Source organism: Siphateles boraxobius, unplaced genomic scaffold, assembly GCF_051911475.1.
Source record: "Siphateles boraxobius isolate OS27281-9 unplaced genomic scaffold, OSU_SipBor_1 9, whole genome shotgun sequence".
In the NCBI taxonomy this organism is placed as follows: Eukaryota; Metazoa; Chordata; class Actinopteri; order Cypriniformes; family Leuciscidae; genus Siphateles; species Siphateles boraxobius.
Genome location: NW_027509219.1, coordinates 29,655,001 through 29,680,329, shown reverse-complemented (window position 1 = coordinate 29,680,329; position 25,329 = coordinate 29,655,001). Strand labels below are relative to the sequence as shown.

The window sequence follows — 25,329 nt, the reverse complement described above, 5'->3', positions numbered from 1 at the left end:
TGCTGGGAAAATAATTCATTTGCTAGAACGAAATGATTAATCATTCAAGTAAATTGCCGATTCTGTGCAAAATAGACCTCACAATTTGTGCACTTGAGTGGGTGTGTAGCGTGTATCAGCATGAAGGTGCATCTCAGACTTTTCTGAAATGTCTTGAGACAGATCCACTCAGGAGGGCGATACGAGTCATTAGGTATGCGCATGAATACATAATCGCATAAATGCCGAAAAACACTGCAACATCAGAGAGAAATTATACACTCCTCTACTTGGACAAGCATTGTTACAAAATAATCAAATGCTCGCATGCAATTTCACTTCATACTCTGGCCTCCCTAATGGTAGTGAAAGCATTTTTGTGCACTTGCAAAACTGTCATTAGCATGCTTTGAAGTTGGCACTGTATTAGTACTCAAAGTGTTTACCGAGATCAGGGCATCATGGGTGTAAAAACTCATCTCAGGTAATTATTTCTTCCCCGAGATCCCCGCTGTGGCTGAGCGCTCTTTCTCTACGCTATCGTAAAGGCCTTTCATTAAACAAAGCAGCATTAAAGACACCACGCTTGTGTTATGATATGCAAGCAGTTATGATATGAACATTCTCGCATGCAAGGACAGGGTGTGTGAAGAACACTTTTACACCAAAAGATTTTTGTTTTGTTTTTTTTCAGTTGCAAAAAACATCACAGTAATTTATGAAAAACAGAGGATTCTGGGGTATGGCTCATCAACATCTCCACAGGGATGCACTGTCATACTGAAATAATGTCATATCTAATCGGTACATCAGCATCAGCGCACAATCGCTAAAACACTTTCAGACAGCTGCTTTGCACAGTTTTAGATGTCTTTTACTAATGGCACGGATGAATGAGATTCTCTGTGGTTTTGCATGCCACATATTTTGGCACATTTTCAAGGCGTTACAAGTGATTATATTTACTATTTAATTTTTTGGTCTCACAGTGCATAAATTCATGAGTGCATGTTATTCCATCCATCCGTAACGCCTATAAACCTTCAAACTTGAAAAGATTTTTAAAAACGTTTTTCGACTTTTTTATATACCAGTTCCATAAAAAAGAAGGTAATATTGAATAACTAATATTTTAAACACTATATCACCAGTTCCTTTTCAGGCGGTCATGTTCAACGCCATGTTGGAACGTACTGACAATTCAGGGAACGAGGGTTACATACGTACAGTATTACATACATACAACCGAGGCGTTACTTTGTCTATTTTTGCTTAAATCTAATCAATGTTTCAGTGACTCATAATGACAGTCACTTTTTAAACATATTTATATATAATTAAAGGTGACTTTTTATCTATTCATTTTTAAATAGTATTATTGCTCAAATACTATATCACGTCGCTGTTGGCCTGAAACCTTGTTTCCTTTAAATATGCTGCTTTTGAAAATTGAAAAAACACTGTATTTTTTAAATAATTAAACAATGTGTTTAATACATGGTCAGACACTTTATACATGGTCAGACACTTGCATGTGTCATTAGAATATTAACATTTTGCCTCAAATGGAGTTACAAGTTTTTTGACCAGCAAATTTCGGACATACATGTTTTGTCCGTCATTAGAACAGCAGAATCTGAGGCAGATGCTGAGTAAAGACATCTTGAGTAATGAAAACGCTGTACTTATTCAAAGAACCAGTTCTTTATTTACCTTTGCATTGCAAACAAGCAGAGACGGTCCAAGCTGCGTTCGGCACTTCATTGAAAAACCCACAGATGAACATATAGGGCCCTATTTTAACGATCTAAAACGCAAATGTCAAGCGCAAAGCACAAGTAACTTTGTGGGCGGATCTCGGCGCTGTTGCTATTTAACCACCGGGATAAATGACTCTTGCGCTCGACGCAAATCTAAAAGGGGTTGGTCTGAAGTAGCTTCATTATTCATAGGTGTGGTTTGGGCGTAACGGGAAACAAACCAATAAGAGCTTTATATCACATTCCCTTTAAGAGCATGATGAACGAGGTGCGCCTGTTCCATGGCCCAATACTATTATAACGGTGCATTTACCAAGCGCGCTTCAGAATCGGTTCTCAGCCGAGGAGATCGATGTTCTCGTCAGGGCCGTAAAAGAAAGAGAAGTGACATTGGGGATGGGACAAAACCACCCAAATTAGCTTCGGTTAAAGATGCATATAATAATTTGAGTAAATGTGCAAGCTTTATGCCTATTTTTCCCATCGTCTTGGACGCAACAATGATTTCCCTTGTGTTTTAATATTTTTCCTTATAATAATGTATCATTTGCAAAAAGGAAAATGCATCTGTGTAGATGAGAGAATCATCTACAGTGTATGCGCGTTGTTCACACTCTGTATTATGGCCAAGCATGCGCACTTAAAATAGCATCTGAATGTACGCGCAACACGCCACTGACTTTAGAGTAGTTTTTTTTCTGGTCAGTGGTGCAATTGTTTTCTGGAACTGCAAAATAGCACCAGGGATTGTTTGCGCCGGAACACGCCTCCTTTTTTGCGCTCAACCGCCCAGGGAGCGCAAGTTCATTCCATAGTTTGCCGGCGTGCATCTGTGGAGGGAAAAGTCCGCTTTGCGCGGGTGCAAAATACGAATGATACATGCGTCGGTCGGTGTACAAAGTCAATTGCGCTGGGTGCAAGATAGGGCCTAAAGGGTGATGTGGAAACTTATTTCCGCCATGGAATAAAAATGTTTTAACTGTAATTGGGATTTTTTTATCTCATAATTTTCTTTTTTCACAAAAGTTCTTAGAATTGCCTGATATAAAGTCCCAATTGTGTGTTATAGAGAAAATTTGAAAAAAAGTCAGTTTTATATCTTGCAATTCTGACATTATAACTCGCAATTGCGACTTCATATCACACGATTCGGAGGAAAAAAAAGTCAGAATTGTGAAATGTAAGCTCGCAAGTGTGAGTAAAAAAGTCAGAATTGTGAGATAAAAAGTCTATTCCCTTATCTTTTACAGTTTTTTATTCCGAAAAAAGCCTCCACAGGGTGACCAATAGTAATGATTCATTAAAAAAATAATGATACTGAAATATTGAGATACGAGGTAACCAACCCACAGAGATGATCAACAAGTTTGTCTAGTTCATCATTAATATCAGAGAAAAGGATACTTTGTGATAAAGTGAGAATAAATTAAAATCCTGCTTTAGAATTTTGAGCTGCCTGCCACATTCAATTGTTTTCACGTTTGATTTTATGGCCGCAATGTGCCTTTTACCATTGACCTTGTGTCAGAATTTTCCCTTTCTAATGTCTGTGAAGGTTGGACTCTGAGGAGGGACTTGCTATATGTTTGACAAACCATTATTAAAGGTGTCAAGGACATCTCACAATGTTGCCCTCCAGAAACCTCCTTTTGGGTCTGTGAAGTTGTGTGTTAAGGTGTTTACTCCTTTTGATTTTTAGCTTTTGTTTTGTTCCACACTGCTGCTTACTCTTAAAAAATGATTTCATTGTGCTAAAACATTTGATCTGTGTTGATCTCTCTCAGCATTTTATTCAAAACTAAGTCTCCTACTTGAGCAAGCACAGCTCAGAAGGAAAAATCAAAATGTGATGTAATGCTTACGGTCAGTCCAACCTACCATTCATGTACACATTAATGCTTTAAACAACCATGCTTGCATTTTAATCGAGACAGCGGCGTAAGAGTCCAAACAAGACGTAATTGATAAGATTGGGAATCAATGTGGCATGACTCCTCCAGCGGGGGATGTTTAAGACAGCCTTGCTAATTAGACGCGTGGATGCAGTATTCTCCTCTTGATTTATGTTAATAGGAGTGTTTGTTTACGTCTCCCATAATAAGCCGAGTGCCTGCTTTATTGGAATGCCATAGATGTATTCTACGGCTTCATTATCCCTGCCCTTTCCGGCACACTGCGAAAGTCATGACCGCGTCCGGCCCCTGCGTGGAGGGCAGTGCTCGGGGAAAAACACCTGAGAATAATAGAGTGCGGGACCCAATTAACGTTAAAAAGAGGCCCCGGCGACAGCGCAGGTGAAGCATTGAGAATTGCTCATCATTTTGCCTCGGCACAGACGATAACCCGTGGCCCCTGTTGCTTTGTGTGCCACAGGAATATATCTGAACGCCACTGACAACAGGGCAGGAAACTTTAAATTAGTCTTGTGAATCTCATGATAGTTTTTATCCTAGGCCGAGCTTTTTTGTTTTGCTGGGTGCAAATCAGGCCACTGAGTTGGATTTCCTGTCTGTGCTTATGTAGGTCTGTTTTAAACACAGAAACGTTTTATATGTATATATATATATATATATATATATATATATACAGGGTTTGAAATTAACACCTGCCAACCCGCCAAATGAGGGTAAAAATTAGAGATGCACCAATTACAATCTTCTAGGCCGATTCCGATTTCCGATTTTTCATTGAGGTTGACCTGCCGATACTGATTTTAGCCGATTCCGATTTCATTTTTTCTAACCACTTTACAGCACACACAAATATTTATTTTCTATCTTTTCTTTAATAGAACATAGAACTATATACTCTTGGTGTGGGAAATTCACACACATCTAAAGTGCAGTGTTATGGAAGAACTGTTTCCTTCTTTTCACATCCAATATCCAGCCAAAAAAATTTATATATTTAGCAAACTAAACATCTGTATGAAAACAGGCAATAAAATAATATATAAATAACAAATAAAAATAAAATAAATATAGCCTTGCAGTATAAAGATATTTCTCAAAACACACACACAGGCCTATCGCAATAACTTGTGTATCAATGGCAAGTTTTTCTTCGCAAACAGAAGCATTTCTACTTTGTCACCAAATAGTCTGTTTCTTCTCTCTCTGCAACATGTCCAGACAGATTAAACAAGCGCTCACTGTCAACGCTTGTAGGCTACATGGTGCAGAGAGGTAAGCTCAAGGATTGGGAAATAATAAAAACAAGTTTAATGGGTAGATTTTCTATAAATATTTTTGAGTCTTCATTTTATTTTCTGACATAGCCTACTCCAGTTCTTGTTAAAACACACCAGACATGCAAATTCTGTGCATTTTGGGCACTGTTTGTGTGAAATCATATTTATTTTGTCCATCAAAAGTGTGCTTTCACTTTAATTGAGCATGAGCAGCGCAGCAAAAATAGACTAGGCGCTGAAACTCCCGCTTCACCGTTGATCACAAGCTGCTCCTGGTTGACGCTCACGCGACGCTCCTGCTCCTGTGAATGCACTCATTGATTAACATCATGCACACCGAAAGAAAAAAAAACGCGCTGCTCACGCTTGCGGTGTGAAACGGCTGTAATTCACGAGGTAATTCCGGTCATGGCCGATCACGTGAAAATCGGCCAATTCCGATCACCAGCCGATCAATCGGTGCATCTCTAGTAAAAATCAACTGTGGCGGTTTTTCTTCGTGGAAGCTTTTAGAGAGGGACGACTGCGTGGATAAAGCAAAGGAACCATGTGGACCTCATCATAAGTCATTAAATGTAGCTACACAAGCCAGGACAACAAAAACATAAAAGTTCAATATGCACTGAATCCGGTAAAAACACATTTATTGTTTGCATAGTCTAATAAAGAAAAATCTCTACTAAAGAAAATAAATTTTAGTATAAAATATGATTTTTACCTATACTAGCCTGTTATTCAGTCAATTATAATTAGTAGACTGAATAGGTCCAGTAGAGGTATCACTCGAAGCTGGGCAAATTGAGCGCCAGTCACAGAGCCGGTCACAATTAACAAAGCTTGTTAGCGATTTAAAACATTATCATTAATGTTTGATGGCAAATAAATAGGTTTTCCAAATAATGTAATTTTTTAATGTGTAAAATAATATATATATATATATATATATATATATATATAATTTTTACTAGTTTTTTTTTTTTTTTTGTCTGTTTCTTAATTTAGTGTGTGTACAGCATTTTACAGATGCAGTTTTCTGCCGGTGAAATAATCAATACATATTTTTGGGCGAACAGTAATTCTGATCATAAATTCACAATTTTATGCTAATTTCTTTGTAAATTTTTTGCTACGTTTTTCTGTGCAAGCATTTGCAAAGACTGCTGATATTTCTGATTTATGTTCCTAAATGGAAAAACGTAAACATAAAACAAATATCATTTCTGACACCTTCCATATTAGTTAAATTGTCTGTCATGGTCTAAAGTGGATGTTCATGGCCAGATAATCTGTCAAAAGTCTGTCTAGGCGAGACTAGATTTCAGCCAAAGAACTTTTACCAGTATTTACCTGAGGCTCTCTATTAAACCTGGAATGAACTTTGGCTCCAGGCATCAATGCAGGTCCACAATTGAATTGCTGTTGTGCAGGATGTCTTAAGAATACAGAGCTTTAAAAGCAGGACACTATGACCTATGGCTTTCTGCTAGACCTCTGCCTTCTCAATAAATTCAATAGTTTTTGCTTCACACAGCAGGTAAGCACAGGAACTCTCAGTCAAAGCCAGAATAGTTTGAATTATACCTGCAGTGCCAGAGTAGTCCGCGATGCTCAGTGGGTAGCCATCCTCGTCTGGGTCAACAGAGAACAAACCCACTCCAAAAGAGCTGTACTGCGCAAAGGAGGTACTGTTCTCAAAGTCCTCCAGGTCAATCCTCAGCTCGTAGTTGGCTTGAATGGTAAGTGCATGGATTCGTTTCATGCCTGAAAAAATTAGAAAATTTTACTTTAGATTAAGTTAATGAAAAAAATGTGCAGATGAGATTTATTTGAATATAAAGAATGTGGAAAGAGTGTTTGGGTCACCAGCTTGTGGAACAAACATAATTGATACCTCAAATCATGTAGTTTGTTATTAATAAAATACATTTTGGGCAATTCTATTTGGGACTGCTAGTGGGACAGAAATGTGTGTATTATACATATATATATATATATATATATATATATATATATATATATATATATATACACAAACATACATGCATACATACAGCTGTAATCAAAATTATTCAACCCCCATTGCAAATCAGGTTTATTGGCAAATCTTACAGACTTTCTTACAGCTGTTTTCAATGAGGAAATCAAACAAAAGTAATTGAAATAGCTCAACACAGCAAATGTTTCAAGTGGTTTCCCCTTCTGCAGTCTCAAAATTATTCAACCCCCTGAATAGAATCCCTCAAAACAGAACAAATCTGCAAAACAGTTGTTGTCTCAAGCCCACCGGATGCAACTAATCAAGGGCTTCATTAGTTGCACCAGGTGTGCTTGAGCTAGAACACATGAAATATCTGAACTGGCTAGGTTTGTTGCGTGTCACGTTTGACTGCATGTTAGAAATATGGATAAGTCAAAAGAATGGTCCAAAAAGTTGAGACAAGATATCATCCCCCTTCACAAACAAGGAGCAGGATACAAAAAGATAGCAAAGGCACTAAATGTTCCCAGAGCATAGTTTGCAAGATCAAAGTTAAAGGAACAGTGGTTATATATATATATATATATATATATATATATATATATATATATATATATATATGCCTATATTTCCCTGGTCTGCTGCCTTTAAAGTCTTGATACTAGTGAAACCATTAGCGAATTAGCATTGAGATAGTGAATTCCTATTGGCTAAGCCCTGTGACTGGGTTATTTGTTTTCAAACATGAAAAGAACTAGCAGTGAACTTTAAGATTCCACTGCAGTATTCATATCAAAGTTCTATAGTAAGAGACGCAACATTGTGAATCTGAAAGCACAAAATGTACGTCTTCTTACTCAGAGGGGCGGTTCTGCTAGAGACATAACTTCTCATTCTTAGCTAAGACTGGCTTGAAGGACTCTGGTCTACTTCCTGGGATCAATATCTCAACGAGAGACCCAGATTCTAGTAAGTTCTGCTCTTAATATTCCACCCAGTTTTCACACAGAGGTGATTGACAGGAAACTAATGTGCTTGCCTACAAATGAATTCCCTTTGTAGCCCGATCACTGGCATGTGCGTTGCACCCCTAGGACAGAAAATCAATACAGCAGAGTTTTGCTAGGTCTAATCGTAGCTTGCTGCTGGTCTTCAGCTGTTGTGGACCGCAGTGAATGTTTGGGAAGGGCGTTAGGTGAATAAACTTTAGCTGCATGCGGCCATATTTGCTAAACAGAATGTGTTGCTTAAAAAGCATCACACTGTGCCTAACAGATGTTCAACGACCATTAGATATCTACAAAAAAAGAGCTACGGGTTATAACAATTATTAACATTAGCACTGACACTGAGATATTGTTTTTAAGTCAACGTGAAGCCATTCACAACCCATTTTTTTGCATAAACGGGCAAATTTCAAAGTAAAACAAGATATTCAGTGAGAAAAAAATAGGGTGGGACTTAATTTTATTAATCAGGAATTGATTGGATAATGAAAAGTGGCTGTTATGTATCAAAACAGAGTCGTTTGAAGGGAGGGATTAAAAAGTAAGAGGGATTCATCATGTCATCTAAAAAGAAAAGTTGTCAAAATACTAAAACTTATTGGGATTAATTAGTGCATGCTATTCCAAGTTTATATATATATATATATATATATATATATATATATATATATCTGAAATGCTCCCCACACTTTGAACCTAAAGTTACAGGATAGCCTGGGTGAGAAGCAGCAGTCTATCTGCCTCCCTGCAGTCCTGCAGAATAGACTAACATTTGTTCAAATGATACTGGCATAATAACAGAGATGGTTATGATGGCTTTGAATGGAGGGGGACTGGTGTGGTACCGTTCCAGCAGCAGCCGAGCGCAACATCAGGCTCTATTAAGCACCAACACCCTTCTAATGGTCTCTGCGCTGACTAAATGGATAGGCCATTTGCACTCGAAGGTCATTTCTGTTTCAACCCAGGGACCCAGAAATGTTACACAGAGGTGCGATATATCAAAACAGGCGTGCTAAAGACAGAGGGCCGGCTGTGCTGTTCTTCACCTAAAAACGAATGTGCGTATGATTATCTTCACCTGGTCGGGGTTTCAAACGACTCCAGATAACCTTATACGAGACCCATCTTCCTATTGTTTTGCACAATATGATCTGAACCTGACTATACTTTGATAAGTACAGAATAGTCAACAAGCTTGTCTTTTTATGGCAGTGATCTATTAAAACGAAATGATACTGTTTTTTATCATACAAAGGTCCTTTACATGCAATCTGCAAGCAATCACATTATTTTAGCATGCCACAAGCTGATTTCCCTCTGCTGATCCAGCAGCCAATGAGATTGGTGATCAACATTTAGGCTAATCATGCAGCGCGCAATCCTCTGAGATCCTCCACCTCCCCCAGCTCCACCTGCCTAGATCTGCTACGGGATTTATGTATGTTTGATTTGCAGCATCTTACTTGCTCACAGCAGCGTGTCTGTGTACCTATTAGCAGTAGCAAGTCAATTCTTGCTCTGCAGCACCAGTAGCAGCAATAATCAACAGCAGCAGTGTTTTGGCACTGTGTTGAATTGCCACTCTATATAAAATCTGGTTCCTGAAGCAAAACCTATTGAGAATGACTGCTGTAAATCACATGTTGGATGAGTTGGATATGGAGGCAATAACATATCAGGGTGACTTCATATAGCTTCCAGTGTTGTTGACACAAAGACAGTTTGATCTGTTTTTGGGAAGCATTGATTACCCCCGAAACTGCCGCCTGAAAGCCCTGCGGGGAGGAGCTCGCTCCACACAACAAAATCAAACACAAACCCCTCAACCTTTCATCATATCACTTCCACAGCCTTGATGGGCCATGTTGTCTAAGCACCAAATATCTACTATCTTGTGATGACATAGCTTTTTTTTTAACTGTTGTAAAGTGTTAGATTTTTTTTTTTGTGCTTACAAAAGATCCTTTCTTTCTCTTTTCTCCTTCTTTCCTCACAGACCCCCACAAAAGAGGGTGGAATGGTTACAAAATTAGAAATGTTTGAATAATTAAGCATCATCTGAAAAGATGCACCTGTCAAGAGTTTATCAGATTAATATAATTCTGTTCGTTCTGTATATATTGTCTATAAAACACAGCTTAATATTTTTTCCTCTACGGAGTCAAATTTGGGAGAATGTCTTTTGGCTATTGGAATGAACATTTACATATCTGCAGGCATAAAATTTAACATGCTCTGACATCAAACAGAAATCTTTGAAATGTAAGTACTGTAGTTATGTTTAAACTGTGGATTTCCTCTGAATTTACATAATTACATTCAGGACTTTAATTAAATCTCAAGAGACTCACTCAACCCAAGTAACAATAATTTCTTAAGAAATATATAAAACAGCGAACATGTTGCCCAGAATCATTATGAAGTGCTAAGGTGTAGAAGGTAGTAATTAATCAATTGTTCTGTGAAAGCTACTTTGAAGTGCCGTTTAACTTTGAAAGGCTTCATGTTGGGCCTGAATGACTCAATTAAATAGTTTGTTTTAAAGGGTTAGTTCAACCAAAAATGATTCACCCTTATGTTGTTTTAAACTTTTATGACTTTCTTTTTTCCGTAAAACACAAAAGATGTTAGACATAATGAGACTCAATGAATCTATCTATCTATCTATTCTATCTATCTATCTATCTATCTATCTATCTATCTATCTATCTATCTATCTATCTATCTATCTATCTATCTATCTAATTTCCCACCCACCTATCCATCCATCCATCCAATTACCCACCCATCCATCCATCCAGCCATCCATCCATCCAGCCTTCCATCCATCCATCCATCCATTCATCCAGCCAGCCAGCCATCCATCCATCCATCCAATTACCCATCAATCCATCCAATAACCCACCCATCAATCCATCCATCCATCCATCCATCCAATTACCCATGCATCAATCCATCTATCCATCCATCCATCCATCCATCCAATTACCCACCCATCCATCCATCCATCCATCATCCATTATCCCAATTACCCACCCATCCATCCACCCAATTACCCACCCATCAATCCATCTATCCAACTATCCATCCATCCATCCATCCAATTACCCACCCATCAATCCATCCATCCATCCAACCATCCATTCATCCATCCATCCATACAATTACCCATCAATCAATCCAATCTACCAACCAATGTATCTATCTATCTATCTATCTATCTATCTATCTATCTATCTATCTATCACGCCTATAAATCTTCAAACTTCAAGGCTTTTTAGACTTTTGTGAAAACATTTAAAACTAACATTCCAAGTTTATCTTGACAAGCTTGAATGAATTTCTTCTTCCTTCAAATTCCAATTCTGCATTCTGTTTGAACAAATGTATTTATTTAATTAATGTTTTATTTGTATAGGGACAGATACAATAAACATAGATAAAACTGGGACAACAGCCATTCAATGTATGCATCATAGTGCTTGTAGCTAAAGCTAATTTGCAACAGAATATAAAAACCTATAAAACTATATAAAATTCATTGTCAATTCAGTATGGTGCATGACCCTGGTATTTTAGAATGACACGTATTGCATCTAAAAAGTAAAATGACTTGTTGCGTCACCACTTGACTCTGAGATTCTTAATTTCACGTTTCAATTCTTCTGCTGCCCCTTGAAGGAGGCCCAATTCGTGTTTCAATTAGAACTAAACTGAGGAACTTGAGGAGGTGAGGCAGTGGTGAAATCGGAGGCTCGTGCTGAGCCGTGCCAGCGGAGGACAGATTTCTTTCTGACAGGCCAAGAGCTGCGCTCATTTTCTCCCCGTGCAACAGTCCTCTGCTATTAATTTTTAATCAAGCTGCTCCATCTGCGTTTCTGTGAGGGCTCTGCTGCTCCCCGCAACCATTCTGTGAGATGCCTCTCGCATGGCTGTTCCCCGCGCCCTGTCAGACAAAAGCGAGACATTCGCAAAATGAAGGAGAGTGATTTGAGTTCAGTACAGGGGTTTCCACTCTCACGATCGCACATATAAACTCAGAAATTCGCACATTCGATTGCGCCCTGAGGTCACGATGTGCGAGGCTTTGAACACCTGCCATTGCAGTGACACAGCATCCACCACATCTTCAGTTCTCTGCAGGATGAATCATTGCACCTAACATGCCCGTCCCTTCCCAGTGTGCCGCATCAAAGCTGCTGTTTACAGGTGGGCGCTGTCGACTGCACCAATATCGATTTTGCTAATTTTCTAAAGCCGTCTGCACAAGAAACGCTCGCTGCAAGCTGTCTCGGTGGAATCCATTTTTGGGCCTTGAGCTCAATTATATGCAAATCAAGAAAAGGGATTTAATTACACCTGATGCGGCGCTTGTTTACATATTCAGAACGAAAAAAGTGACTCTTGTCGCCTCTAGGATCCTCCAGAGGGATTCTGGCAGAATATGCAACGAACCTTCCGCTGTCAGATGCCAGATCGGGGCATTAAATACGAGCCTCAGTAAGGTAAAGGAGAACAGTGCTTTGGAAACAGCTGAGGTAAAATGGGCGAGGTGTAAAACCTAGGTTAGAACAGCTGTTTGCATGCTATTGAAAACACATCTGTAGGTACACCTCACATCAATGCAGTTGTTACAGCGCAATTAAAAAGAACATATGGAGACCTCCCACCAGAGACTGGAACAAAGTTACTATCAGATTTAAAGTTATTACCTTGACAAACTATACATCATTACAGTAAAAAGATAAAAGAGTCAAGTTTCAGTATTTGACCACTATTGTATTCTAAGAAACTTATAGTGACAGTTATGTCTTAATTTGTGTCAGGAGTTATGTAATAAAAAAATGAGTCGATACCTATGAATTATGAGCGTCAGCCGGTCTCATTCAGAAAAAAACTCCTGTGAGGTCGTCATGACAGCGCTTGACAAAACAACGTCCCTCGGGGCTTTTAGCTCAAAAATGTGCAGATTTGGAGAAATATTGATAGATTCTCATAGGTTTACTTCAGATTTATATAGACAGGAATAATATTTATTGAATTTATACCCAAATGGGCCGTTGTAATCATTATGAGCGCTGGATACTCTGATGTACTGTGTTTTCAATCCATACTGGCAGCCTGAGGGCGCCGTGTGCACATGCAGTCCATATATGGAACACATGAAGAAGTGCCATAATCCTGTAACATCCCAGGAAGTTCCTGACACATAGGCTGCGTCCCAATTCGCCTACTTATACTACGACCTAAAAGTACGTACTCTTTTTGTGAAGAAAAAGTACATACTTTTGAGTGTGTAGCAAAAGAGTAGGCAAGCTTTGGGACATACTACTTCGTCATCTTTAACGGACAGCTCTGTCGCGTGCGTCCAGCCACCGTAAACTGCCCTGTCAATCATCTTGTCACAGTTAAAATCCTCCATTCAATCTTCAATCTTAATTTCCTACCGTTTCGGAGAGAAATGTTGTGGCACCTTGGTCTGCAGCCGTGGGTCATTAATGCGGTGACTCTCCTCATGTGTTTGCAATTTGAATGTAATGATGCATTTAAAAGTTAATGGCTAAAAGTATCTTCACAAAAGTTCACAATGCTGCTGCAGATGCAATATAATGTAGACAACATTGAATAAATAATTTTTCGTCATGTTAGATACTGATAATTACCCACTCAAACCCCTTTATCTAAACCTTTCTACATAACCACCGGACTCGCGCGTCCTCCATGTCTGTAGTTTTTTAACACCTTTCACTCGTGTTTGTAGTTCTAATCGAATCCTCGTCCAACGCGCGATGGGTTGTGGGCAATATCAGCCGTTAGAGTGCGCATCGATCTGCACTTTGGATTCTGACCGGAAAAAGTAGACCATCCGGGTATCTTTGGAACACTCATTTCAACATACTAAGATTTGGGACGTACTAATTCTAATTTCGAATACTATTTAGGACGGATAGTATGCGAATTGGGACGCAGCAATACAAAGCTTCCAGAGATCGCTGTAACATGCAGATAAAGACGTTTTGAAGACAAACATGATTGCAATGATATCTGATTTACCTGTGTTCTTCGAGCCATGTCAGGTATTTTCATAATAATAGATTATATTTATAATGTAATGCTAATCGATATAGACTTAATCATTGTGCAGAATACTATAAAATAATATATTTTCTGTCCGATTTTATTATCTGAAGCCAAATCAGAAGGTTATTTAAAACACTCGACTTGCGTTATAAAGTAAGTTTGGAGAACAAACATTGTTTTAATCTCATAAATTGTCGTGTATTGATGGTGTGCTAAGCTAAGATGCTACATAGCCCTCAAATGTACTTGCCACCTAGCTTTTATTTTTATGATTTTTTTCTAAATAAGAATGCTTACTGAAATGTTTCTTTTTTCAAGAAGGACATTTGATACAGTTTCAAATGTGAAGTGAGAACTTTGAAAAAAGAAATTAGGGATTGAAATAGCGTGAATAGCCAGTCGTTGGTAATTATAATGAAGACAAAAGAAAAACATATTTAGAGCCATAAACAGGCTGGAGAGGTGTGAATGCGTGCAGGGGAGACTGAGACTGAATGGGTCTCGTTTGCACCACAAAACAATAGAGACAATAGACTGAATAGATGCTTGGAACAAGACAATAAACATCAGTTTGCATTTTAGAGTCTAATGAAAATAAAGTCATATGACATGATCTTGAAAAACATTTAACTAAATACAGAGTTTTAGACTTGTCATCTTCATTTTTTAAATATAACATGGTCAGACATGTGGCTTTAGTTTAATATTGAAGTTGGCATTGTATCAATCTATGAATGCACTGCACGCATTCATAGATTGATACTACGCCAACTTCAATGTTATTTTTATGAAGATATTTCATAAAAAATAATTTCTAATAACTTTACAAAACTTTGAAGCTATTTATAACTATTTTTTCATTATGACAATAATTAATTCTACATTTACAATAAACTGCCAGGTGTCAGCTTTCAAATGAGACCATACTTGTGCTTTTAGTACAAAGGGTTCATGAACTGTATCTGTTTTAGTTTGGGTATGCCATTTCTGGGGATTTTTCAAAAGTGGTGTTGCAGCTTAACAGGTTAAAGAAAGAATAAGGCTGTGTCCAAAATCGCCCCCTTATACCCTTAAATACGGCACTATTTGAGGGGACTGCCATTTGTAGTGGTGTCTGAAACAGGGGCGCAACTACCCAGTGTAAGAGGGGTGTGCAGCAACAATTTTGGCGCCCCCCCAATACACACACACACACATATATATATATATATATATATATATATATATATATATATATATATATATATATATATATATATATATATATATATATATTAACAATGTTAACAAATAATAAAAAGTTACAGAATAAACAGTTACAAACATACACATATACACATACATACACACATATATATATATATAAAAGAATAATAATCATATTGTGTGTAGCTGTAATTTGTATCAAAATGATCATCCATCAAATCTTCCTTATCCCAGAAAATGTTCTTTTTTTCTTTGCAAATCCCTGTACTTGTGACAATGACAACAATGATGACATAAATCGTCAGTGTCAGTGAAAAAAAAAAAAAAAAAACAGAAACAGATTTTGTCCAAGTGGTCAACAAAAGCCTCGTTGCTGTTTGCCACTTGATCATACATATTATATAGCACAGATCTTTAAAGAAAGAGAGAGATGTGACCCTAAATACAACTTCCATATCACCCAGCAGATGTAACTATAGCTTGTATGTCTGATAGCACAGCTAACATGAACATACATGAATGGTAAAACAAAATCTATTTGTTTCCATGATAAACCAGCCTTATTGCATAAGTCATGTTTTCCAGCTTCTAGTCATTTATTGTGCATGCTACCTTATATTTACCAGTTGTTATTTTACTTTAATAAAATTGAGATATGTCATGCATGGGATTGGTACCATAAGGTTTAACCAAAATCTAAATGTAGATATCAGCAATATTATTTTGCATTAAGTTAGCAAACACTTGCTGTTAACATTAATATTTGCAAGCCTCCAAGCTTGGTAGCAAATCTACGCATGATTACATGGTAAACCAGAGATATTGCATAAGTTGTTTTCCAGATTCTTGTCATTTATTGTACATGCTACCTTATATTTTTTAGTTTTCAGCTCAGCAACCTCGGTTTTGCATATTCTAAACTAGCTAGCTCTGGCTGCTACATTCCCAGAGTTAGCAAACGTTAGTCTGTTAACATGAATATTTGCAAGCCTCCTCCAAGCACAAACATCACATACCTGTTGCATTTCACCATCCACTTATTTAGCTGCTGTCGCATCCCTTGACATGCCATCTCCTTTAACCTCCTTCTTTTTCTATTTTTAGCCCCCGACCGCTTTTTTGCTTCATTCATCTTTTTCGAGTTTCAACGATAACTCACTCTTGTGCTGCTCACTCAGCGCTCACGCGCGCGCCCCCGCCCACTCGCGATACCCTTCTACGTCAAAATAAATTCTATGATGGAATATTATGAGGGCGCCGGCGCCTACTCTAGCCTGTTAGTCCTCTAAAATTTATATAACTTTTTCCATATTTAACTTGTATAACTTTTATATAAATGTATATAACTTATAAAAAAAAGATTTTTTTTTAACCATCGCTTTGGCGCCCCCATGATGCGGCGCCCCTATTGCGCCGCATATAGCGCATACCCACTTTTTGCGCCACTGGTCTGAAACCATAGTGGACGTTATTGAGTGCACTCATTCAATCCCATAATGCAACGCAATAACGAGTGTACATCTGATGTATGCTCAATGCCTAGAGAATACCCATAATGCACTGTGAGAGTCGCGCCAAATAAATTTGCATGTCGGACCTGAAGACGGCACATCCATTCGTTTTCCAAACCGCTGGTCCAACGTGGCTACAGCATAATATCATACAGGTATAAATTCATTTTTAATTGATTTTTAAATTGTTCAATTAAGGTTTGTACATGCTAGTTTTCATGACAGATTTCAAGATAAATCTTTTCATTACTACATTACTAATGCTAGTTTCAAATGATTATTAAACAGCAAGCACAAACTATGCAAAAGCGGCAGCTCTTCCGGCAAACTCAGTGTTTCCGAAATCACTCGCTACACAGACCGATAGGTGTGTGATATCAAAGTACCGCTAAAGCAATTAGAGAGCAGACAGTTACGTATGCTTTCGAATCACTCTCGCAGTACTTTGATGTCATGCATCGATCTGTCTGTGCAGCAGCACTTCAAGTCCAACACACCTAATCACTTTTGTTCCAGAATGAAACAGTGTTTTGAATGAATCATTTGAGAGAATGATTCAATGACTCACTCATAAGCTTAGCTTTTCACGCCTGAATCAATGTTTTTGAATGAATCGTTTGAGTAAATTATTCTACTGGCATAAATTTAACATGCAAAAAGATTGTGAATCCATGTTAATATATTCACACCACGTCTTTGAACCTGTGTAACCAATACATCTTTAGTTTAACTTCTATGCAGCATAAAAATAGCTATAGAAAGGCAAATATAATTATAGTATAATTGGCTCACAATGATGTAAATAATACCAAAAACATCCCTCTTTATGCATTTACAGATAAAACAACTTGCTTCATAAGGACTTTGGTTTGGACCTGAACGTGTGTATCCAGCATGAGCACAAGAGCTCAATGGCAGGAGAAAGTGTACTAACTGCAGCATAATGACTTCAAAATTAATTTATTCTAATTTAATATGTGCCAACAGAATATGTTTGAACTGGCACTGAAAAAATGAGGTTAAACATGAGTGTCATCGGATCCAGCGTGATTCGCATCCTTTATTCATGTGGGGACTGTCACAACAAATAACATTTAATCTGTGGCTAAGGTAAAAACTTAATTACCATGTTGGGATACTGCGGCGCACACAAGCAGCTATCTTACTCATCTATAGGGAAAATAGCAATTTATACAATAGAAATCGTTTCAAAGCAGCTTTACAGTAATACACCAGAAAATTAACAGAATTAATGATGCGAACTTCATCAAATATGAGAGATTCTACAAATCAGCTGTAGAAAGATTAGTGTCATTATTTAGCTAAATTCAGTTCAGTGTTGATTCAATTCAGTTCAATAACTTGTATTATTCACTGATAACTCAAGAACCAGTTAATTGAGTCAGTGAGTTGAACGATCTGATTCATGAACAAGTTTTATGATTGAGATCAACTGATTAATTCATTGATTAATGTCAAATAACTTGTTCACAAATCAAAGTATGTAAGTACGTCGAAGTATAGGCCTACCTTTTTGGTCTGTTTACCATGCTTTATACAAAGATATTGAATGGTTTCAGACTACTTGGAATTTAGTGCACTAGTCATATGGACTACTTTTATGATACTTCAATGATAAATGTATGATGCTTTTGGTTCCTTATCCATTTATTAATAGCATGGAAATGAGTAACCAGCATGATATTCAAAATTTCTTCTTTAATGTTACACAGAAAAAAGAAAGTCATAAAGGTTTGGAATGACATGAGAGTGAGTAAATGGTAGCAGAATTATTTTTATCTTCTAGTTCCTCATTGTGGCATATGCTGTATCAGTATTAATAAGATAAGCAGTCCAGGTCTGTTCCCACTCATTCATCTATAAAGTTATGGGGTGTTAATGGCCGTTCAGTTAGCCCTGTGAAATTATCTGGAGTGCTTTCACTGATAGCATCATAGCGGCTTTGCAATGCCATTAGCTGAAATCTTATCAGGAACATCAGCCTCCTATCTGTGTGCTGACCCGGTTTCATGTCTACAGCTCGCCGCCTGTCTATTCCTCTGCAACGCTTCACAAAACACATATTACAGTTCATTACTGTGTCAGGTTTGGCTAAATGAATGGATGCCGTGAGACAGAAAAATATGCAGAGCATCCCGAAGGTTACAGAGACTAGAAAAATAATGCTCTTTGAAGAATAGCTCCCATTAGGAATCTGAAGCATTCAATGGAGCATTGCTATTTAACTTTTTTTTCTTTTTTTTTAAATGCACCATCTCTGAGATCGGTAAAGCTCTGCATCTGTCTTAATAAACACAATCCTTGGCCAGACACAACCTTTACACAATCAGTGGTATGGTACAAGTTATATTAAGGTATTAAGATGCGTTTTGGTAGATCGGATCACAAGTGGACGGCGCTAAATACAGGCGTAAACGGGGTCTAAAACGTTTTGAGCTTGTCCATTTTCGACCACATCCAGAGGTAGTTGAAAACGCATTCGACCGGATTGCTTTTGCAGTGTAAACACTCATGTGGTCGAATGTATTTGAACAGCCACAAAAGACCGCCTACTCTCCGCCTACTGATCTGCAAACAAATTATGGAAAGCGCGCTATCCAGACGGGATTTAAACTTTGTCGGCTGGATTCCCAAGTTTGGTTTGAAGGCGAAAAACGTACCAAGCACATTGTTCTCTTACCATTCCTGATTTCTAACACACACTTGCGGTCTTGCGGCTGTCAGACGAAAGCCGATGCTCTCCGTATTTTTCCATCATCTCCGTGTGTGTTCATATGTAAATTGGAAATATTATAACATTTAAAATGGCACTTTTCTATTTTAATATATCTAAAATGTCATTTATTCTTATAATGGAATGTTTTTTAACAAAATTATTATATAAATAATAATTATATAATATATAAAAATATAATTAATTTAAAATGAATATAATATAATAATTGTATAAACTTTATAAATATATTTTTGTAAGAAGTTTAACTTGTAACCTGTGCTATATTTCATTTAAAATAAAAAAAAACAGTCATGACATGAGAAATCAAATTTGGAACGAAGAAAGGACCGTTCGCTTTGATGCGTCCTGTTTAAACAGCTCATTTGCTCATTTCTGTAGCGATTTCAGAAGGATACCAGCGTCAGGAATAAGTGGATGGTTTAATTTTAATGCCGTTATGGATCATATTTGAGGATTATATGTTTGTTAGGAGCATTTGACTGCAGATTGTTTTGTAAACAAGGCAAAGTGTAATGGAGAGTTTGCAAAGACACTTATGTTGACAGATAAAGCGGTCAGCTATTGGATCTGACATCACAAACCGTAAGTAAACAATTTCATATTTGTCTGTAAATTACTTGGGTGAAATAGCGATTGGCAGTTGATACTGTTTCTTATGCAATGACGTTAGCCAATCATAACAGTGGCCACTTACTGACAAGCCTTAAAGGAGCCGCCCCTTAAAAACAGATCATTTATGACAGACGGTCAGAATGAGGGTTGAAAAAAATTGTTTCTCCCCCATATAAATATTTATATTTATTTTGTGCAAAAATGTCCAAATACGTGTTGGGCCACTGTATGTAACAAAACCTGTCGCAAAAGTTCTCTGATTTAATTTTCGTCAAAAAAAATGCTTTATACTAGGTGCATGAGTAAAAAAGCAACACTTTTATGGTCTGGTGTTGATTAAGATAAACAAGGTTGGGAAGCACTGAGAAAATATGCAATGATAAAAACACACGTTTGCACGCTTGGAGAAGCCTTACCAGTGTCTGTCGTGACCGTGCTGGCGCTGATCCTTTTCCTTTCCAAGACGAAAACACTTGGATTGATAACATTTATAATGGATTACGGTGTTTAAAAGCGAAGCCGAAAGCTGTGATAGCATCTCATTTCCACACAAGGAAGAAGAAAGACAGAGAGAGAGAGAAATAGAACATAATGCAGAAGGGCAAGGACAGGCGAGAAGAAGATCAGAGAAATTTTCAATTTTAGCTCGCATCTCCCCCATAAAATTCAATGCCATCCGTGCATGGCCAGCAAATGCCACGTGGTCCGTCCACGGCACAAGATAAGTAGTCAGTCTAAAACAATCCGAATGGCGATTAATGGAACGCTTTGTGGATGCTGAGCAAGGCCATGTTTTATTCAAAGCCTCTGGAGGGCTATACTCACAGATAAATCACAGATAAAGACCCAGTGAAATTGCCAATATTTTCATAGTGCCAAACAAGTCAGCGGGGACCACGTTGGTTTGATATCCATCTCTTTCCCTACTTAGATTCATTCCACCAGCCCGTAGACACATTGCATCACTCCATCGAATGGGCGATGGCTGTCTCGTGAAAAATCTCCTCTATTTATTCAGTCCATCCTTTTATTTTTCGCTCTCTGAATCATCTGGGAATTCACCTACAGACCAAGACAACTATTACCGGATGTGGACGCAAGGCTGTTCTCTATTAGCTTACATCAGATGTATGAAAATGCAGAGATCTTATATAATCCTGGAGGAAACCTGCCATGCTGACCTGTGAAGAAGACTAGATTGTAAGGTAAAGGGAGGACCAGATCCATTGTGGGAGAATACATTGTTAAAACAGTAACTAACTAAAACTAGCAGCACTACATTTTTCAGTAGTGTGACAAAAAACATGGTCTAAGTATTTTTGTCTTGTTTTCCAGTAAAAAAAAAAAAACCAATCAACTTGAAAAGGGAAAATTGTTTATCAACACTTGTTTTCATAAAACATTTATCCAATTAACTCTTAAAATCCAATTAGCTTATTTCTATTTTTTTTTTTAATCAAAGCTTGAATGTGGGTAAGTTTAATTAAAAAGCAACATTTTGAGCAAAAGGCCGAGAAAATCACATATTTGTCAAATCGAGTCCATCAACTCCCCTAATGCTTGCGCAGTCATATATATACCTCATCTTGGGTCAACATTTTATTCTGTAATGTTAGGCAGTTTTGATTTATATGCTGTTTAATGTTGGTGATCACGTTATTTTACATATGCACATGATTACATCTGATATCACGAAAGCGTTTTCTCATAAATTAGGGAAATTCCCATCAATTCTGGGGAAAGAGTTAAGTTTATTTTTGGTAAATTATTCATATTTTAAGTATAAATCTCACTAATTTGTTAGGTTTATGCTTAAAGCAAATTTGAAAACAAAACACATTACAATGGCATAATACACATTTAAGAATTTTTTTAATTTACATGTTTAATTTAACATTTAAATGTATGTGTCATCCTTCTGGAACACAATTTTTTTTTATCATGTTTGTTGTAGAAAAATAAATATTTAGCATCAATACATATATTTATAAATATTCATACATTTTATCTTATTTTATAAATAATATGTATACTTTATTATTTACACTATAAATAATTAGATTTTTAACATTCATGTTATCCAATCATTTGTATAAAAGTGATGTTTCTATATATAATTTTTATGATGTATGATATGATATATCTTATATAACTGAGCAGTGTTTTTAGTTTTTTTTACATTGGACGGGATGCCAGTACACAGCATTTGAACTACCAACTTCGACATTCAACTTTAACCAAGAAAATTGTAAAAAGATCTATATAAAGTACATAATGAAAGTGCACTTAAGGTGAAATTTAAGTCTATATTAAGTGATCATTTTCATGTCCATCCATGTTACAGGCTGTATTGACTAATCCAGTGCTTGGCTATACACTTTAAAAAGCCTCAGTGTAGTTAGTTACATGTGTTAATTACTTATAGTCAAGCTAACTATTTTTCAAAAGGGTGTAGCTTAACTATAGGCTGGTATTGCTCTCATCAATACACTACCTGCACAGTTAAAAGCAAACGCTGGTTATTTAACCACTAACTGCACCTTGTTGAGTCTTGTGTTCAGTAGAAGATCAACAGAAATGTCACACTTCTCTTGCCTTGTGAAATGTAAAAGTTTCTTTCCCCAAGCTGTGTTCGAACACACTACAGCATCAGCTGCACTTTAGACTGTTTAAAAATTTATTCTGAATTAACACTTTCTGACAGAAACATCTCGCTTGAGCATCCGTACAATGGAGAGTCACAATATCGACTCGTGTTCTTTGAAATCCTCCGGTTTTTAAATATTGAGGGGGTCACTGTGGTGGATTCTTCCATCTTGTGGCAGTAAACAATAACAGTGTGATTCAGAAGGGAGAGCTTACACAAACCCACACACACACACACACACACACACACACACACACACACACACACACACACACACACACACACACACACACACACACACACACACACACACACACACACGATCCAGTGGAGACAAGGAAAGTATGTTTGTCAGCAGTATCTCGGCCATATATCTCTGTGTAACATCCAGGGGGTTTTGAGAGTTTAATAGCAGGATACGGATTGGAAATGAGCGAGCGAGAGAACAAACTATGAATTTCAAAAAGAAACGGGGAGCTGAGGATGTGAAGAAAGAGAGAGAAAAACAGCAGATCCTTGATGTAGTTTATTTTGTTGTTGTTGTCTTGTTTTAGGGGGTTCTTAAAGGGATAATTCTGTCATTGTTTCATCTGTCATTTTATTGATTAAAGATTTTGTAATTTAAAAATTTGCACTTTATTATGACAAGATTGCATTACGACAATAATTAGAAGATTTTAATTAAAACATACTCTAGATGAAAATATGAAAAAATAATACTGTAAAATATTATTGCACAACAAATTCTAATAGAGTAGCATAATAGAATATGTTTTTTTAAATGTCAATAAATTAATGCATAAAATATTTGCACAAAAATAATATGTACAGAATGTTTCAAAAATTTAGGGTCAGAACGATTTTTTTGTTTTTGAAAGAAATCTCTTATGCTCACCAAACATGCATTTATTTGATCAAAAATACAGTAAAAACAATGTCATTGTAAAATATTATTACAATCTAAAACAACTGCTTCATATTTTAATGTATTTTAACAGTATTTCAGCACAGTATTTAGTGTCACTGAATAAAAATATTAAGTTATTTCTTTCATAAAAAATTACTGACCCCAAACTTTTAAACGGTAGTGTAATTATACACATAAATATTATATATGTATAATATAAAATGTTTAATTTTCAATTAAAATGACTAATAAATGAATATGACCGGATGAAATATTAACTAAATTGAATAGATATTTTCATAAAAATTGAAAAACTATAACAAAAAACTGTGTAAAAATGACCACCAGCCAGAATATTCAGCTAAAATTTTATGTTTTGTGTTCCACAGAACAAATTAAGTCACTCAAGCTTTAAGTGAATGATAATAGAATTTTCTTTTTAACTATATTGAATTAACTGTCCCTTTAAGAGAATGGCAATGATGGAGTGACAATAAAGCAGACCAGCCAGCCAAAAGCATTCTTCACAGGCTCCTATGACAGCGTGGCTCATTTTTGAAGCTGCTCGGATTGTTAGAATGCATTGCAGTCTATTAATGGAGGTTCTGTGTTGAGTAATGAGTACAGAGACGGGAAAAAACACCCAGGAGACGCGGCCATCTTTTTAACCCACTTTTTAAAATTCACCCGGCCAGACGTGGGGAGCTTGCATGGAGCCGACATCAGTGGTGAGAAAATGCCAGTCTAAGCTTAATGAAATCAGTAGGACTTGAACATCTGAATAGAAAAACAAAGCAAAACGGCAGCAGAAAGCGAGAAAGCTGAGATTTGAGGGGGATTAGAGTATTCCGACAGTCAGCAATATGTTGTGAGAGACGAGGAAAAACCTGGTAGAAGCACTTAATGACTTTTTTTTCTCATGACCAGCACGAGCGCTTGAGGCACAGCTAGTTTATGCATGTGTGGAAAATGGAAGTAGCACTCGTATGTCAAGCTGTAAGAACTAAGAGCCACCGGCACGCTTTACTGAGACGTTTTACTGGTAACTAAGTCACTTCACATCAACAGCATCCATCCACCCTCGCTTTCTTCATGCTGTTTACACGCTCCGCCAGAAAAAAAAGAGAATGTAATGGGTCAAAAAGCCCTTAAGATAACATCTTCCTTTATCGCTAGCTGAAGCAAGAGCACATATCTGTGAATAAATTGCCACAGCACAAGACAGTGAAGTTGACCGAGTAATGTTTTCTTTACTAACACAGCTAGTGATTCAACAAGTACAAAAGTCTTTTCCACTGACTGCGTATTAAAGAAGCTGGATGGATGGATGGATGGGTGGGTAATTGGATTGATTGATGGATGGATGGATGGATGGGTGGGTAATTGGATGGATGGTTGGATGGATGGATGGGTGGGTAATTGTATGGATGGATGGATGGATGGATGGATGGATAGATGGATTGATGCGTGGGTAATTGGATGGATGGATGGATGAATGGATGGATGGATGGATGGATGGATGGATGGATTGATGGGTGGGTAATTGGATTGATGGATGGATGGATGGATGGATTGGTGGGTAATTGGATGGATGGATGGATGGATTGGTGGGTAATTGGATGGATGGATGGGTGGGTAATTGGATGGATGGATGGATGGATTGATGGGTGGGTAATTGTATGGATGGATG

The 25,329-nt window shown here is 37.2% G+C and overlaps 1 protein-coding gene across 5 annotated transcripts in view; it reads right to left on the bottom strand.

Moving 5' to 3' along the window:
* fibcd1a (fibrinogen C domain containing 1a) overlaps positions 1-25,329 on the bottom strand; it is a 148,363-nt gene that overhangs the window by 6,496 nt on the left and 116,538 nt on the right. For all 5 annotated transcript variants that reach the window (XM_077224225.1, XM_077224224.1, XM_077224222.1 and 2 more), the window contains one exon: positions 6,511-6,690. In XM_077224225.1, the coding sequence (XP_077080340.1) occupies positions 6,511-6,690 (180 nt within the window). The remainder of the gene's footprint in view (positions 1-6,510; positions 6,691-25,329) is intronic.